Source organism: Tyto alba, unplaced genomic scaffold (genome assembly GCF_018691265.1).
Source record: "Tyto alba isolate M040663 unplaced genomic scaffold, T.alba_DEE_v4.0 Super-Scaffold_46, whole genome shotgun sequence".
NCBI classification, from domain to species: domain Eukaryota; kingdom Metazoa; phylum Chordata; class Aves; order Strigiformes; family Tytonidae; genus Tyto; species Tyto alba.
This window is the reverse complement of record NW_024881322.1, coordinates 7816130-7835989: the sequence shown is the minus strand read 5'-3', so window position 1 is coordinate 7835989 and position 19860 is coordinate 7816130. Positions and strand designations below refer to the sequence as shown.

General features: G+C 37.3%; 1 protein-coding gene across 3 annotated transcripts in view; it reads right to left on the bottom strand.

Annotated features, from left to right (window-relative positions):
• Positions 1-19860, bottom strand: part of LARS2 (leucyl-tRNA synthetase 2, mitochondrial) — a 96093-nt gene that overhangs the window by 62206 nt on the left and 14027 nt on the right. For all 3 annotated transcript variants that reach the window (XM_032987845.2, XM_032987856.2, XM_032987862.2), the window contains 4 exons: positions 18910-19001; positions 14308-14368; positions 4853-4942; positions 579-722 (listed from right to left, as the gene is read on the bottom strand). In XM_032987845.2, coding sequence (XP_032843736.2) covers positions 579-722; positions 4853-4942; positions 14308-14368; positions 18910-19001 — 387 coding nt within the window. The remainder of the gene's footprint in view (positions 1-578; positions 723-4852; positions 4943-14307; positions 14369-18909; positions 19002-19860) is intronic.

The window sequence follows — 19860 nt, the reverse complement described above, 5'->3', positions numbered from 1 at the left end:
GAGATTTAAATAAGATGAAAATATCTTTAAAATTACAGATAATCAAGTAGAGTATGAAGGAAAATAGAAGGTCCAGATGGATCTTCAATAAAGAGCAGTTAAACATAAAGAACTGTGGTTCAGACACATGTGGAAATGAATGCTAGGTGACACACAGTACTCCACTGCTTAGACCATGCTTGTAAGACCGACAGCTTGACTAGGTGAACAAGTTTCTAGTTCAAAAGACTGCACGGCTGTACACTCAAAATATGCAGAAAAGCACTTGATGGTGAATATGGGATGATAATGTGTGAATGCAGAATTCATTAATTCACCTCTAATCTATGCTTTTTGATTTCTTCAAAACTTAATCCCACACCAATTACTTAGAATTCTTAAAGATGTGAACAAAAAGACTTCAGGGATAATAACTGTTATATATACACATACACAGGTATAGCTCACATATATTGTATATACTTATATATTACACAAACATGAATATATAAAAGACTACATTCAGCTTGATGAATATTTCTGGAAGAAAAGTCGCCTTTTTTAAGTGCTACCATAATTTCAAAAAACCGTTCTCATACCTTTGCATAAGCAGTAGTTTTGATAAACCACTGTTTGAGGTATTTCTGTTCCACTTTTGCTCCTGAACGCCATGAGCAACCAGTGTTATCCACCTGTTCGTTAGCTAGAACTGTCTGGTCCACTGGATCCCAATTAACCAAGGCCTAAAAAAAGTTGCAGAAAGAAAAAATATTTTCAGCAGCTATTTCAATACCAAAACCTTGCTTTTCAGACACCAAAAGAATTATCCCGAAACATTCACTGGCCCCTGAGTTTTCTACGTATTTATAGCATCCATTTGAATTAGTGACATGGACTCAACTGAAGATGTTTTGAATATTCATCTTCTCAGAACCCAACAAGCCCAAGAATGCAGTTGGCAGCATTTGCCCTGATTGATCATGATAGCAGGATAGACTGACACTTAAATATTAAATAGCTAAGTGTTCCAACTGGATATACTGCAAACTACACAGTCTGACGCTTAAAAACTATCCACCACTAAGTGCTCAGTCAGCCTGAGGGGGATGAATAACTGAGATGCTCCAACCTGAGAAGTCAGAATCACAAAGAAGTGGTCAAATATATTTCCAATCAAAGAGTTGATATTTTCTGCACATAACTTCTATCAACTGTATGCATTACTTTTGGAATAATTTTTCCTTATCAATACAAAAACATTAAAAAAAATTTAAAGCAAAATAAACGTTGGTGCTCAACTCTACAAACCTTGTTTTTTGAGGGCTAACTGAAATACCACACATAATATACAGCGGAGGAAGCAAAAATCAAACTCATCCCCCCACAGTGTTGAACAATTTAGCTGATCATTTATTATAAAGGATTTAAGACTATAAAAGAATCCTAACAGTCATTTCAGAAGTAGTATTCAATACTAGGCATTAACTTAAAAAAACTGAACAGAAAGAAAAAAAAAATATCAAAGAGATAGAGTAATCCATTATATTGAATGTTACTTAGTATTTGAGCTAAACCAAAGCTAAATCAGCCTGATTGAAAAACAGTAGCTCCAGCTCCATAGCATTCTAAAAGATTAACCATTATTTGAAAATTTCAAATGCATTCTTTGTGTATGGGGAGGACTTAGTATTTCAATCTAAAAACTAATCACTGTCATTATTACTCACTTTACATTTTATCTATCACTGATCACCTCCTGAAATGCCCCAGTTTCCAAACAACTGATATTGCTCAGTTTAAAATATGTTACATATTTTGAGAAATAGTAAATATCACAACCATTTTACGAATCTTATAGTGAGGACAGCAAAAAGACAGTTGCATGGATCCTCTTCCTTAGGAATACTGTTGCTGGCTTTGTTATCAGTGCCTGGTGTGTGTGTGTGTGTGTGTGTGTGGGGGGGGTGTGCACAGTCTGATTACCTACATTGATTTATACAAAATTTATTATAATGAAATGAATGAAAGTCATTCTTTGATAAAAGAAAACCCATCATCTTCAAATGAAACTTGTTTGAATTCAGGATGTCACTGGAATTTAAACTTTTTACATTTTGTCTACCTTTTAGCTGTTACCTACCAATAACACCACACCAGTTTTTATAAAAGGCTTCTGAAAATTCATTGGGGAAATTAAAAGCAATCAATATATTCCATTATTACAGATCTATTTTCTAGACTTTCAGAATACACAACTTCTTCAGTAATGATACAACACATTATGAAGTTGGCTCTAAAGTAATGATTTTTTAATTTATAAAGTTCTGAAAAACACTCCACACCACTACAAAGTTAAAATAACACATAAAGAGAGATAAATCAGGTAATATTAAGAAGTAATAAAATGCCAGTTGCATAAAACATTATTAGCATAAGCTTGTATTAAACTGGCTATGACTGAAAATTTAGAAAAGAATACTGTTTCTATTTTGAAGATATTGAATCAAATTTATGATGAAAATTTTAGAAGGTAACTGGAATTATTTATATAAGTGTAATTATTTAGCATAACATATTCTCATGATTTATGACAGGAAGATTTATCTAAATAAATCATGCAAAACATAAAGAAAATATGCATTTAAGAAATCCGTAGCTGAAAGGTCTTGTCTGTGAATTTTTAAAGCTGCGTTTTGCTTCTTCCATCTCTCACAGCCGCTCAACTAATATCCAGAGCCTGGATATTAAATTAAATCCATAGTTCCTACTTGTACCTCACACAGGCAACTTCTTGACAATGACAGCCTCTGAAACTATGGCCCCAGGATGCTGCTAAATGTCATCAGCGCAAAGAGAGCACAGTGCAAAAGTGTATAGAGCACACCAATTATTTAGATCTCCTCACTATGCCAATGTAGACCATATGCTTTTAAGATAGGATTCATCTTGTCTAACTTCGGGTATCTACAGCATAAGTATTTATCTCCAGGTTTGGTGTCTATGGTTCCACTACAGCCTACAGATATCTAATAAAAAACCAGAGTCTAGGCAGCTGTTAATCTCAACATCAATGAGACACCCACATCTGGCCAGGTCAATAACCTCTCCAGTATACTGTCTAGATCAGTACTGCAAGAAGAGAGAGGATTTTGCTGCAGTGAATAAAGATGTCCTCTATGGATGCTGCAGCACCCAGACAGACATTGTTAATTCTCAATAATAGTAGCTCCCAGACAAACTGAGTCTGTGTCTCCCTACCAGGGTAATTTCTGGCCAGGCACACATACTTCTGGAACAGAGCATTAACTAGGCTAACGCTCTACATGTATTATCCTTATTGCCACAGTAAGGCTATGAATTATCTCCTTGTACCCAAAACGAAATCGCGATACAGAAGACTTCAAGCTGTGCAAAAGTACTGCCTAATTTATACTGCAGATAAAGCATATATTTATCACATGTTGTCAGTGTGCCTGTTTGAAGAGACCCAGGGTTATGGGCTATCTCTGCCTATCTGTTTCCTGCCAAAAAGCAACTGGTTCATATCCACCAGAGATTATATCCCCTACAGGTTGGAAGATGCTGATTTAAGTCCTCAAACTGATCCTTGACTCTTAAGAGGGAAGTAGATCCAATCACTGGTTCCCAAACAGCTCCAGGATCCCACAGTACTTGGAGCCTGCATGCAAAATTTTTGTTGTATATCATCACTGCTTCTAACAAAGCAGCAGGACATGTGCTTCTCAGATCACTCATCAAACAAGCAAATTTACAGATAAAAGTAAGTTTGTTGTGGCAAAGCTACGGGTTACATTTTATTACAAACACAAAAAACAATTACAGGAAAAAAAAAAAAGAAAAAAAACACAAATCCAGCATGTTAGGACATATCAAATATTGAATCCTTTTGCTTGTTATCATTTAAGATGTCTGAATACATCTTGACTATGAAAATGGAAGTAGCTCAGCAACACCCTGCCATTCCAAATGCTACCTTTCACCATCAACCTCTTTCTCTGGTTTCAGAGAATAACTAGAGTACATCCCTAATTATATCCTATGAGGTTTCCTGGTTTCTACAGGATGCAAATGAAATGTCAAAGCATATTTAAGAAGTTTTAGTTTCCATCTTAATTTATAAACATTCACTAAATTGCAGCTTTGTTTAGGTGCAGCTGTTCAGGTATTTTGGAACTACACTGCCTTAGCTATACTGAAAGTTCTTTGGAAAGCTCATTTAACTTCTTTGTTTCACCTCCTGCTTAGTAAGTTAACTGAACCCTTTCATTTCCAGATAGCTTGATTTATGTTATTTACAAAATATTTTAAGGTCAATAATTTATTAATGTACTGCTAACAGATAAACAGCTGTGACAGTCTTATGGCATCTAATATTTCTGAAATATTTTAGAGATCACAAATAGTGTCCAGGAATTAGATAGTTAGGCACATGATCTGCAATTATCCTATCCAATCCTATCAGTTCTCAAACAGTATCTACAGTTAAGTAGTCTCAAGGCTGAAGAGACTCCTAATGATCACATTATCTTATTTGTTTTCACAAGAGGGAAGTTAAGAGCTAAAAAACTCTATATTAAAGCCATTAAATAAACCAATAGTAGCTATATTCTGATCCTGTACTTCAGTGTAAATGACTGACAATAAACTTTCCTAACTTGCTGCAATACCCACTCATGTTAGCTACATATAAAATTCAGTTATATATAAAGCTCATTCTATTTTGCAGTGATTTAAAACCAACAGAGCACCATCCAATTAATGAATGTAAATGGATGATCCAGAAATGTGCCACTGACACGAGTGACTTGAATTAGTGTACCTGCAAAGTCTAAATGTCAAAATTTGTACCTACCTCTTTTTGATATACTATCCCAGCTTCAAAAAGCTTAAGAAAGAGATATTGCGTCCATTTGTAGTATTCTGGTGAGCAAGTGGTTACTTCCTGTAGAAATGAAATAAAATACAAATTCCTGAAACTATTCTTAGTATTTTCTTACAGTGTTTTAACCTAATCATTTAACTCAGGATTGTATAATATAAACCACAGAGAAAATATAAATATTTATTTATGTACAAAACCCATTTGTGTAATGTTTATAACAAGTGATATTCACCTGTACATAAAACCAGGGAACATGGGTTTTGTGTAGGTTTGATGCACAAAGAAGTTTCCTTGTTAACACAGAACATAAGAACCCTGTAAGATCAACGCTGATAGATATAAGAACAGAGGTTAAGTGGAAATGACCGCAGCTGCCTGACCAGGGAAAGAGCAAAACTAGAAAAATGTAGAACTCTGTCAAAGAAGTCATCTTAGCCAGGTTGCCTTTTCTTCTGCTGCTCAGCAATGAAAAGCAGGAATGGAGCCTGTTCAGTGTTGAGAGGCAGCAGGGAGCTGGCTGCAGAGAAGCAAGCAGAGCGGGGAGCCCGGAGCTGAAGCGGTAGATGCAGGAGGGTGGCGGAACAGCACCGCGGAACCGAGGCTGTGGACAGACAGAGCATGTGGGGCAGACGGGATGGAAGATGGGGCAAGACTCTGAACTTCAAGATGAAAGACTTGCAAAGGACGTCTCACAATCAAAGCTCAAATACGCAACCATTTCAAAAGGCAAGCCAGCTCAAATTAGGAGAATGCTCTAGGCTGAAGTATGGGAAAAATGAGAGTCATAAAAGATGTCACAAATAAGAGGGATTGTTAAGAGGAAAATTAAGACAGATAAAAATAAAAGACAATGTAAGAGGGAAGAACGGGAGTTAAGAGAATAGCAAGTAACAATATAATGGATAGCTTTTTTTTAAACTTACAAACATTCTAAGTTTCTAGTGAACTCAAATAATAAAAAACTCCAACCTAATTAGCAGCTGTGTACAAAGTTCCATATTTTAAATGTTAAAAAACCAAACTGCACTGCAAATAAACATCTTAATATGGAAAGATGACTAAAGGATTACACTATTATAGGCTCCCGATTTTCTCTACACAAACATAGGGGTTTCACAGGTGCAAGGGAAACACATATGCTTGCACCTACATATTTTAAAGTTTGGCCAAAGTGAAAACAACTTTGTTGTGGAGCCGCGGAAGAATGACACGCAGAGACGGGTTCAATGTGGGTGATAGAGCATCAATCTACTTTATTGGTCCGGGTACATATATTTATACAGACAACGCTAATTATTATGCCTACTAGTCACTAGCTGATTGGCTTAAGCTCTAAAGGTCGTATTCGCACGGTCCACCTACTTGCAGCTAGCTAACAGCACAAGCTTCTCATAACACTCAGTTTCTCATGTTACTATTTCTAATTCCTCTTGACTTGTTTTCGATACACAACAGTACCATAACACAATGTTTCTCAGACCACCATTACCATAACACTGGGTTTCTCAGACCACTATTCCCAATTCCCCTTAACCTGTTTTCGACACACCACAGTACACAAGGCCGAAGCGTCCCTGACATTCTTCATGTATCAGCAGCTGTGAGCAGCTGCAGGCAAACCCTGGTGGGGCCCAGCATCAGCCCCTAGAACAGGCTCTGATCGTACAATTGCTCGGTGGGCTCAGGACCCTTGTCTCTGAGCCATTCTCCAACACTGTGTAATTTAGTATTTAAGCCCTCATTACATTATAAATATGTAACAATAAACACACCACATTTCACTCCTCAACAGTTTTCCTGTTTAACTTGCACTTGTTTAAAGAAAACACATTTCTACAAACTTTCTCTTTTACCACATTTGTACTTACTGAAGCGGAAGGTGACTCCTACGCTGAACTTCAAAGCAGCAAGAACATCTCTTGATTTTAGAGTTACAGGGTTGACAGTAAGCCACTGATAAAATTTATTCCATTTGCAAATATTTATCAACTACCTGAAACAGCTCCAAATGTGAAATGCCTTTCATCCAGGCTTTCCTATCATCTAAGCTTTCCACTACACACAACTTAAACAGTATTATCCACTATTCAAATGACATCTGAAACACTCTAGCATAAAAATTTTATTCTTTTTCTACAATTTTACATTCCAGTGCTGAAACATTGCTTTGAACAATTAATATGACCTTTGAATAGATGTGCCTCAAAAGTGTATGTAAGAGGCTTTCAAGATCAGAAAGAGACATTTAATGGCAAGTTTTCAGCACAGCATGTGAAGACTTAGTCATGAAAAACAGTTGCTTGATTAAATCTCTGTGCTCTACACTGAAAAAAAAAAAAAGCACTTGAAAGAAGTCTGAGTTCCATCTCTCCAACTATCCAATGGATAAACACTAACCATTTAATCATTCTTGTTCTTCCCTCCCTGCTTCTGCACACAGTGACATCAGTTCTTTTGCCAGTGTAATGCCACTACAGGCAACAGTTTCATCACTGGAATATCAGACACAAAAGAAGAGAAACAATCCCTTTTGGTAACATATAAAAATATGTCAACAACAGACAAACAGGTAAGACAACAGAAGTGGGTTGTCAAACAAAAATAATAAAATGGACTGACATTTGTCCTTTTGGTACTGAATGGCAGATGTGTGTTAACTGGAACAAAAAGTCATGGCATTTATCAATCTAAATAGGCATGTTCAGATTGAGCTGCAAGCTACACAAGCCTGAGCTACGAGATACAAGCCAACTGCTGGGAACAAAACCCCACGTAGTGCTCTCTTACAAGTTGTAAACTAATACTTCTTAGAAAAAAAATGCAGCAAACTATCACCAAAAAAAAATTGCTGTGTGGTCACTGAGCTGCAAAAAGATCCCTCAAGCTCATCATTTAATTTTATAATCATGAAGGTTTGAAGTAACATTTGAAATTAACGAAGAAAGAGAAATAACATCACTACCAAGTGAAATGAGCTGCTGAGGACAAGCTAGCAAACTCCTCAATCTCAAAACGAGGTTTTGGTTTGTGTTTTTGTTTTGTTTTGTTTTGTTTTTTTCCCTGTCGTTTAGCACATTAAGACTAATAGTGAAAAATAATTTTCCATGTATTCCAGTTACTCATCTTGATTAAATAAATAATGTCTGGTAAAAATTTTCCATTAGGCTGCTATCATGCTTGAATTAAGGTGAATGTTAACTTTTCTATTTATACTTTATGAGCATGACAAAGATTTGCAGTGTATTAACAGAAACTTAAATCAGAAATATCAAAAAGAGTTTATAAAAGGGTTTGCAAAATAGCACAATGAAGCCTTTCCACCCTGTCAAAAAATGTAACTTTCTGCTTCTCATTTGTGAGCTGAGCACTAGCATAATGCACATGTATTACACCCCATATCATAAAGGAGTTCAGTGAATATATATGAACAGGATATTACCATAATTGCTCCAAATATAAAATACATACTAAAAATCAGAACCCTTTTACAAATGAAATATGCTGCTCAGCTGTCCACTTTATGTGCTCTTCAGCGCTCTGTGACAGATTTAGTGATAACCCATCACCCCAGCACTTCAGAAGGTAAATATGAAATGGGAGGGACAGCAACTCCCTCTACCCCCACTCATTTTTCCTTTTCCTTTTGTCAGCTTGCTAGTTAAAAGGAGTATCTGATACTGTCACCAGAATGCATCTTTATCATCAGCTACTGTTACTGCTCCTTATTCCTATTCATTAAAACAATTAAAACCACCTTTAAAAGTGGTCTGCTTTCAGAAATAGAAAATATTGCCAAGGTATAGAAGAGAAAGATCCCGACCCTCACCAAAAACTACCTTGCTTAATCCCTTTATTGCAGCACAACAACCTGTTCCTAACAAATAGCATGATGGAAGGATTAGTATCTTGTTTATTTTTGCAAATAAATTCTCAGTTACAGACTAAATAGCAGTATTACAATTTAGATTTGACAGCACTGCAACTCGGGAAGCAACTGATTCATGTTAAGGTTAAAGGGCTGTTCATTATTTAAAAATCTGATTAAAAAAAAATCCAGCTATCAAAAATATAGGAAAACCAACAGTAAAGATTCCTGGATAATCAAAAAAAAAAACAAAAACCAAAACCAAACTGGATGGAAGATTTTGTTCATTAATAAAAGAAAAACTAATTTTAAAATGCCTTGTTTTATAATTCATTATTTGTTCTAAAACTGCTCTATTCTTGCAACTTTCTATTATGTAGCTCTGACCTTAGAACTGTTTTTTGTTTGTTTTTTAAAAAGGTTACATCTTCAAGTTACTTTCATGGCTATTTTATTCTTAAATAAAAATAATATTTACAGGCTGCATAAAAGTGTTTATTTGTTGTAAGATCCACCAGGCCTTGTGAATAACATAACTAGAGAGAAGTAATTCCCTAGTTTATTACTAATCATTTTATTTTTAGCACAGTCTTATGCTATGCTCAAGACAGACATGTTGTACTTGATATTTACTAAAACATTGATAAGGAGGAAAAGTCTGAATGGATGTTTTCAAAATCTATTTGGGAAGATTAAACAGTCTTTAATCTATTATTTGCCTATTTTGATATTAAAGGGCACGTAACATCTCATCTGGAAGTTGATTTTCAGAGGTTTAGAGGTAGACCAAGCTACATTTCTAAATTTGTTTGAGTGTTTGTATTTCAAAGGTCCTTAGTTTCATGCTTTATTAGCTACAAATACAAATGTCATGCTTTGCCTGCATTTTAGAGCATAAATATCTTTCCTGCAAAAAAAGTAGCCTTGTATCAATGGTTTCCTTTTTTTTTATTTAATTACAAGTGGCGTGACTGATTATCAGGGATAAGTGGATAAAAAGAAAATTTAATAGGTAATATCCTATCTACTGTTACAGTTTTATGTGTGCTCAGGCAGTACATAAAAATGGCAACTTCAAAACTAAACAGAAAAATATCTGCACAAAGAAAATCCACCAAAGATTTCACCTTTTTTAATGTACAGAGCAGAAGGGGAACATTACTCTTATGCAAAAAATTATGTTGCTTGGAATGCATGAATTGAAAAGTCTAAAAAATGTTGCCAGAACAAGCCACCTTCTAGGAGAAAGTTACAGATTGATAATACAGTGATGAACTGATGGCTTACTGGGTACATGCATTCAGTGTGATGGCACTCCTGAGCAAAAGAAAGATGTTATACATTCTCCATCTCTTACTGCTGGTAAGATGAATCTTTGAAAATGATATTGCCTAACTCCCTTGAAAATCATGTTTAAAAGAAGTAGCAGGCAGTTTGCTATGCTCTCTGGGATGGTATTTTGGAGAAATCTGAACACTGGGAATGCCCAAATTATTCTTATTTTAAAAACATAACATAACCACAATGGAGTTGGTTTATTTTCCAGGTGATTTTAATGTCTCTCAGAGACATTTCTTCCCTCTTCAAACTGCAGCTTTTTAACCCTGGATCTAACATAGATGTTTAGAATAGAAATGTTCTCTCTCTTATTTATTAGTTTTTAAAAATCTCTTCCAAAAATCACACTATTTTCTAAGTGATTTAGAAAAATAACATTAATTACTTGAGGCACTTAAAATACTACGTTTCAGGGAAAAAATATCAGATCATTATTAGTATTCATACCTACTCTAAAGCAAAGTACTTAAAAAGCTATTTTATGTATTTAATTACATTTTTAGTTTGCTTACATTTTCTGTTTAGGAGAATAATTTTCAAATGTCTTTGTAACCTGGCTTTCTGAAATAATCTTATTAGTTTTTAATAATACCAAATTTGTGGTGCCTTACTGGTTAAGTAATTTCACTGACTGATACAATGTAAAAATACTTTTACATTTTGATTTGAAGGACAGAGAGAACAATGGAAAAGACCCAGACAAAAGTAAATTGCTAGTATCCGAGGTGCACTGGGATTTGTTCATAGTAATTTTACCAAGCAATAACGCTACAACTAGTCTTCATATTCCTGGACAGGACTTTCTTGAACACCAGACATAACTTTAAAAGCAGCCAGCTTCTTCAGCACAGATACATGCACTAGGTATTCAACATGTACTTTTTATTATTTTCCTACTTTATTTTCCCCTTAACATTTGTAAAATGGTAAAATTTACTTAGGTTTCCTTCACATTCTCTAGGCATATATTCTAAGCTGGCCACAGAGGACAGAGACAGTTAAGATGAAAGGTTAGCACTAGAAAAAGGCAATTCAATGCAAACTAAAATAGGGATCTAAGATAAGGGAGTGGGTTCCCTCCAGCACATGTTTGCTAAGTACTATGGTCTACCATAATGCAGGAGCACTTTTAAGCAACATCAATGAAATTAAATTAAAAACAAATTCCTGTTTTGTACAATAGTCTTGGTCAATTAGACTAGCCCATATAAAAAGTGGTTTTCTTGCATTTTTCACAGGAGTCACTAATGCTAGTGGGTTGGTTTGCACTGTCACAGTATTTTGTAAGCCACTGATTTAGTGCCATACAAGTATAGAATAATAAAAAAAATCTTCCTTACCTTGAAGAGCTCACTTCTAAGGTAAGTACCTGCCCAGCACAGTGCATTGCTGTGCAAAGACGCTTGAGTTAGCCCAAAAACTGTACTGCTGAGGCAGTAAGATGCTCTGCCCAGCCTAATTAGCTTTGCAGAGAAGCAGGCTTTATCAACCTGGAAAATGCACTCTGCTACAGCTTAGCTGTTCCACTTCCAAAGGCAGATTTTTCACGGCTAGCCCAAATATCTGTGCATTTGGAAATCATGCAATACAGATACATTTCAGGCATCACACATTCTTTGCAATGAATAAACATATCTATTTCTAATGGTTACCATTCGGGTCACTGTTACTCCAGTCAGTAAGTCAAGCTTTCTAAGTAAAATAAAACTTAACTCAAGCTAAGGAGTGAAAACTCCCAAATTCATTGTGTTTCAAGGAACACTTTTTAGCTGTTTTAAAAATCTTACCTTTCAAAAACACTAACTGTGTGCCCCTAGAGCATTCTAAATTATTTCAATTACACAGCTGTTCAAATGGACTTAGTTGAAAAGTAACAAATCCCTTTCCACAAGAATTCAGAGACTTCTCAAAGTTCATTAACCAAAACATGGTTTACTAGAAAATTGAAGGTAAACATCAAAGAACAGGCAGAGATGACAAATTACTTTTCCCTGTGTACTTAAACTTCCTGCCATGGCTTTCACTACTGCCAGTTCTCTATCTCTTCTTCAGAATGGAAGGATTAAACAAAAGCCCATATACAGAGGTGAATCTTCTCAATTTTCTTGCAAGTCAATCTGCAACATTCAACTCTTCTGTGTTTCATAATACAGCCTACACATACGATTTCACCATTTTGAAGTACTGCTGTATTATACATATAGAAAATCTCTGAGACACCAACAGTTTTAAATATAAGAAAATAGTTGTCAAGAACGTGTGCAGTGATCCTTCTGCAACAAATCTTTTCTTTTCAGAGCAACTTTTTGGCTACCAGGAAAACTAAAATCTTATTAAAAAGTCTTATATTGAAAAATCCTGCCATATACATTACATGACAAAATATGGTTTTTTAGATGTAAGACATACAAATAAACAATTTCACCTTCAAGATTAGAGAAAACAGATGGCAGGTCTCAGTCTGCCAGAAAACTAATAATTTTCATTTTAAGATCTACAATACTGCTATAATGATCTGTCCTGGGTGTGAGTGAGTGGTGGTTTTTTTGGTAGCAGTGGAGGAGGCAATAGGGGCGGCCCCCTGTGAGAAGCTTATCGAAGCTCCCCCAGCTCCAAGTCAGCTCCACCTCTGCACCAAAACTGAGCCAACCAGCTGTGCCTCTGCAATAACATATTTAAGAAGGGACGTGGTGACGAGGAGTGGGACTGGTGAGGAGGAGCTGCAGCAGCTGCATGAACACCAAGGTGACTGGCAGAACAGAGGAAGAAAGGAGGAGGGAGGTGTGCCAGATCAGAGACCTCCCTGTATCCTATGGGGAGACGGCAGGGTGGCCCCCCCGCCACCCATGAAGATCTACGGTGGAGCAGACGTTGATTTATGGCCTGTGTTTTTTTGCCTGGATGATCGATGTGACTGTGCCCAAAGAAGGCTGGGGTCTTGTGGGAAAAGGCAGCCCCGCTGTTGTAGTCCAGCACTGGGAGGATTGCAGCACGTGGGGGTGTCCCACGTCGGAGCAGCTCGGGAAGGGCTGCAGCCCGTGGGAGGGACTCTGGTTGGAGAAAGTTGTTGCCCCACGACAGAGCAGTGTGGGGAACGCTGCGGTCCGTGGGAGGGACTCACATCGGAGAAAGTTTGTGGAGGATTGTCTCCTGTGAGAGGGGGACCACAATGGAGCAGGGGGAACAAGTTCCAGAAGCTCCCCCCACCGAAGATGGAAGAAGCTGCAGCACTGCCTGCACCCCCAATTCCCTACCCCTGTGCCCCTGAGGGGAGGAGGAGGAGCTAGCGGGAGCAAAGCTGAGCCTGGGAAGAAGGGAGGGGTGGGGGGAAGGTGTTCTCAAGATGTGGCAATGCTTCTCACTGTCCTACCCTGTTAAGTGTTGTTAGTGTCTGTAATAAATGTACGTTCTCTTTTTTTCTTCCCCTATAACAAGTCTGCCTTTTGCTCATGACCATAATGGGTGATCTACCCCTCTCGGTCCTAACTCGAACCCCAAGCCTGGCTCATTTGTCCCTTCTCACTGCCGGAAGAGAAGGAGGAGAGAATCACTGTGCGGTGTTTGGCTGCCAACCAGGCTCAAGCCTTGACAAGATCCAAGATTAGCATCTCCATCACTCTATTCAGAATCATATTAAGGTGATAAGCAACAGTAATTGCTAAGAATATAAAGGTAGGGACCGACTTTGATTCATTGGTAAATGCAATAACATTACAATTACTTCAAAAATTAATTTATTTTTTATCTTTAAGCTTTTATTAGCTTCTGCTTGATTGTGTTTGGTAAGGTTTTTAAGGTGAACACCTAATTCTCAAGCATTAGTATGTTCAGTTAAATTTATATTTTCCAAAACGGTCATGATATCAACACATACAAAAAGGCAGGCTTATGCTTCAAATTTAGAATAACATAACTAAACCACCATTTCAAGTTATTAGCTTTAAGCCCTTGAGTATATTATAAAAACATACACACTGAAAAATCACTCTTCAAAACATACGCACCTTAACATAAAGGCATGTTGTTTATCAGATGATATCAGTACATCAAAAGTGAGAGAAATATGATGAAAAGCTTGAAAGAAGCTCAATTTTGCAGTTTAACAACTTAAACTCGCCATTTTCAGAGATTTCTATATAGTCATATATAAAATGTAAAATTCCACGTTTTTCAATGTTCCATCATACAATAAAGCAGCATGTCTTAAAAAAGAAAATCTTACCCTTTCCCATGTAAAAGACAGACCTAGTGCATCAAACTGCTCCCTCATGTGTTGAATATTACTGCAAAATAAAAAAAAATATATTAACTTAAAAGATTTCTATCATGTGATCATATTTAAAATCAGGTGCTTATGAAGTCCTGAGAAATCAAAAGCACTAATTAACCTTTATACACTATTATCTAACTAGCAGTCAAACTTCAAGGAACTGCCAGAATACTAATCTTAAATATTAATTTTAAAAGTCCCTACTGTATTCTGGTTCGATTTCAATGGCTGTGTATACAAGATAACAATTTTTCTTTTGCTTTGAGTGTAACTGAAAAGCAAATATGACACTGCAGTTAAAGGGGAATGTTCCTGAAGTATCACTTCTCATTATTTTTAATTATCTTTACTGCAGTTGAGCCAAAAGGCCCTCTGAAATCTTCACCATGTAGTAAAACACACCTTCATCATCAGCTTAATCCTGCTTTATTCTCGCAATGCTATCCTGGCTGTATTTTGCTTTGCTCTGGTGATCATATGGCTATAGGATGAGTTGAATTGGCTCACCCATTCAACCAAAGACATACTCTACTGTCCTGGGTGTGAGTGAGTGGTGGGTTTTTTGGTAGCAGTGGAGGAGGCAATAGGGGCGGCCCCCTGTGAGAAGCTTATCGAAGCTCCCCCAGCTCCAAGTCAGCTCCACCTCTGCACCAAAACTGAGCCAACCAGCTGTGCCTCTGCAATAACATATTTAAGAAGGGACGTGGTGACGAGGAGTGGGACTGGTGAGGAGGAGCTGCAGCAGCTGCATGAACACCAAGGTGACTGGCAGAACAGAGGAAGAAAGGAGGAGGGAGGTGTGCCAGATCAGAGACCTCCCTGTATCCTATGGGGAGACGGCAGGGTGGCCCCCCCGCCACCCATGAAGATCTACGGTGGAGCAGACGTTGATTTATGGCCTGTGTTTTTTTGCCTGGATGATCGATGTGACTGTGCCCAAAGGCGGCCAGGGTCTTGCGGGAAAAGGCAGCCCCGCTGCTGTAATTCAGTGCTGGGAGGATTGTAGCACGTGGGGGTGTCCCACGTCGGAGCAACTCGGGAAGGGCTGCAGCCCGTGGGAGGGACTCTGGTTGGAGAAAGTTGTTGCCCCACGATGGAGCAGTGTGGAGAATGCTCTGGCCGGTGGGAGGGACTTAAGTCGGAGAAAGTTTGTGGAAGACTGTCTCCTGTGAGAGGGGGACCACGATGGAGCAGGGGGAAAAGTTCCAGAAGCTCCCCCTACCGAAGATGGAAGAAGCCACAGCACTGACTGCACCCCCCATTCCCTGCCCCTGCGCCCCTGAGGGGAGGAGGTAGAGATATCGGGAGCAGAGCTGAGCTCGGGAAGAAGGGAGGGGTGGGGGGAAGGTGTTCTCAAAATGTGGCAATGCTTCTCACTGTCCTACTCTGTTAAGTGTTGTTAGTGTCTGTAATAAATGTACGTTCTTTTTTTCTTCCCCTAACGAGTCTGCCTTTTGCTCATGACCATAATGGGTGATTTTCGTCCCATCTCAGTCCTAACTCGAAACCCAAGCCTGGCTCATCTGTCTCGTCTCACTCTTGGAAGAGAAGGGGGAGTGACTGGCTGCGTGGTGTTTGGCTGCCAACTAGGTTCCAACCATGACACCTACAAAAAGTTCTCCAAAAACACCTCACCAGCTGTTTCCCTCTAATCAACAGGCTGCTGAAAATCAATACCGTGGCTGCAAAAACAGCTCAGCCAACACAAAGAAGGTGGTGGGAATATATATCCTGGGAGATTACAAGTAATCCCTAAAACTTCTGGTGGTAGAACAGCCATTGATAAACTTAACTCAGCTGCAGAACTGTATGGCTAGACTTAGTCCCAGATATTAAAAATGTAAAATAAGACACCTCAGAATATACGGTGAAGCTTTAGTTACAAAATGTACTAAATAGTTTACTAAAATACCCATAATTACACAAGATTAAGTAGTGACCTGGTGTGAATTTATTCACATACTTTAAAATCGCTTAAAATTTCTCAGGAACTTTTAACTTTCTACTAAGATGTGTTATGTCAGATGAAACATCATCTATCCTCCCACAGTGGCTAATTTGACAGTCATGAAACCAAGCATTTAATTCTGATCCAGAACAAATCTGCACTGCTGAATAACTGAGTATGCAAGTATCAATTATTAACAATCACAGAGCCCTGGTTACACTAGAAAAGCCCTGCCTTTTCTGGTATAGCACCTTTCCTGGTACGGGTATACCAGGAAATCCTCTTACGGACTCACAGCTTCCACTGGAAGAAACCATACTTTCAGTAGTACTGCTTATATTAAAGTCCCACTCAGAAATGTACTGATGAAAAGAACTTCAAATTTATTTTCACAAAGCTCCTGCCACTATACTAACTCTTATGAATAAAAATTCTTCTGTTTTGTATAAGTAGCTCTGTCTTCATTTTGTTTTAAGTATTTATCCTAACTTTGAAAATATAAGAATAGCCAATTTGAGTTCATTCTAAATCACCTTTTCAGAAAATCAGGATACTCTGAAATACGGTTGCTCACTCCTGAAACAAATAAACTGAAATGCTTACAGTGTGCCCCTTTTTACAGGGGTGGCTGGATGTGCGCCAGGGATGACTAAAACACATTAGGTTGCTATCACACCATCACAGTTCCATATTCAATTCAGTCATCCCGCCCTGCTGCAGGCACGAGAAACATTCAGGACAGTGACAGTGAAGAAAATGGGAGACAGCAATTACTTCAGTGGTCAGAATTTAAACTGCACATATGATGAACCAACTCCCTTCCCTAGCATAATAAAAAAAAAAATTGGTTATGTAAATAATTTTCCTATTTGGATATTACTGTAATCAGTCACAATGATGATGAGCTAACTTTTCCCCGTTTGTTGTTATAATATTGTTACCTAACTCTTAAAAAATGACAATCACTCTTTTCACTACTAAGGAAATTTTTGAAGCAAAATTTTCTTCAAGTATATAACTCCTTGTACTTGTAACTACTAGCTGAACTGCTTTAAGTGTATGGAACAATACACACCTATTTACAAGAGAAAAACAGAGCAGCACAGAAAGTAGCAGAAGAGAATCAGCTCAGGCTGTGCCCTGCCACATGCTTTTTGATATGACCTAGACAAACTGCTAAGACAAGACAGACTGAGCTGATACGGTTCTTTGCTACTGCACAGTCTCTCTGTCCCACATGCCCACTGCTTTTCTTTTGAGACAATTCAGCTCAATCAGCTGGCAGAATGGCTTTCTTCCTGGGTTGGCAAGCCAAATCAGTTCAACAATATGTCCTACAAGTGCCAAAGCTAGTAAAATTGGTGAGGAGGGACCACGTAGTAGACCGAAGGGGAAAACACTAACCCTTTTGTAGTCAGCAAGTACTTAATGTGAGCCTCGTTGTCTCAAAACTACAACCTTCACTTCTCTGTGCCTCATTTGTCATGTATGTAAGGATCACAGTAACACTCTATCTGCTGAAGGTTCCATCAAGATATCTGAGGTAAAAATGAGGCACTTGGATATAAGATATGCAGATTTGTTTTACAGCTGAGCTTCAGTAGGTTTATTGAAGGAAGACTGAAATCATCAATTTACTGATCATGCTACAATATAATTGATAGACCACAACACACTGTGCACAGTGATTTTTCAGACTATCTCCAATTAACAAAACCAGGCTTTCGTGTTTTGACAGTAACTGGTTCTCACACATATTCTTATCTAAATCATACATGAAGGAAATTTTTAAAAATGAGCATAACTAACTCAGAATTTGTGTGTAGTGCACTCATGTTCTCCCTAAATGAAATAGGTTGCCATCATATTTTACTTGCTAAAGTATCAACTATCTTAACATGAAACCAGAAGCATAAAAGAAACAGCGTTATCAAAGAAGGAAATGCATCAAGATTCAAAAAAACACCACAGCTAGATTACTGTGTCCAGTAACAACAGCTTCACTTAAGAAGATTGGTTTCTGAGTCACTTATAGAAGTTAATGTTTACATATATAACTTACTATTCATTTTAGAGAACATCAGGGGTACACAACACCCAATTCTGTGGTCTACAGACCAAAATTTTCACAGAAATCAGCAGCAATGATGTCTGCTTATCACCTTCCAAGACCCAGTCTCAAACAAAAAAACTATCTTCTCCTCTTTTGCACAGTACTGAAAACTGCTAGGAAATCTAACCACGTAGCTCATAATTTTCAACTGTGTATTCGAGATTAAGATTTAACTCACCATAATTAAATTCTGATTTATTTCTTACTCACTGATTTGGGTGTTTGGAAAACATCACTCTTTCAATATTCTACCTTTTTACAATTTTAAAATCACTGAGATTAAAACCTTGAAAATCATTCTAATACATTTATTTTTCAAAATAGAATTGTCTATCGCAGAGTCCCATAAAATATTGGTAAATAACCCTGGTTCTTTCTGTACCATCTTTCTTCTACCTATACAGTGGTTTTGCTCTGTTTTGGGGGTTTATGGGGGCCACAGTACAGGTATTCACAGTGGATATGTCATATTACTTAATTCACTCAAAACTACCTTTGTGTCCAGCTTGCAGGGTGAAGCCCATGTTCAACTGCAGCATTTTCTGCTGGTAAACCAAATGCGTCCCATCCCATTGGATTTATCACCTGTCAGCAAAAAGGAAAAACACAGTCTTACGTAACCTTCTGGAATGTCATCAGCAACACACACAGGCTTCCAAATAACGAACGATGTTTTGCATTTCAGCATTTGCTTTGTGTCAGCTGATCCTCTTCAAAACATGTCAAACATGGCTAGGTCTGTTAAACGATGAATATGAAGCATACTTGCTACCTACAATGCAATGTTAGAGGAAGCTTAAAGTATTATGCAATAAATCCTCATGACTATTTCAATACCAGCTTGAAAATGATAAAAATCAATCCTTTGTAAATTTGTGTGGTGGTCAAAATTAGTAGTTGATGCTACTGATAAACAGAACCAAATATTCATTCTAGAGAAGAAGAAAGCAAGCAAAGCTAATTGAACCAATGGTTTTGTAACTGTACCTGATGTGTAGCATACCTTTTTTTTCTTTTTGTTGAAGGAAAAATAATAAATACTCTATGATAACCTTAAATCCAACAGATAAAATTAATAGGATAGGGAAAACTGTTTTAATCAAATTTTACTAAAATATCTTTTGTAAATATAGACTAGAGACTGACAAATTGTATTTCATGGCCACAAATAAGGGTGGAAAAAAATGTTTACTACAAAATATAACAGATAATTCCTGTCAAAATAAATATATCTTTCCCATTAATATGCAAATTATTCAGAAAAATTATCTAGCAATACAGTTAGTATTCAAAAACCTGTTTAATAACCAGGTAAATAAAGGCCAGAACTTAAGATGCTGTCATTAAACACTTATATATTGGATAACTGAAAAAAACAATCTCATTTCTTACACCAACAAACGTGCTATGAATTCAACAATTATGATTAAAGTTACACAAATTT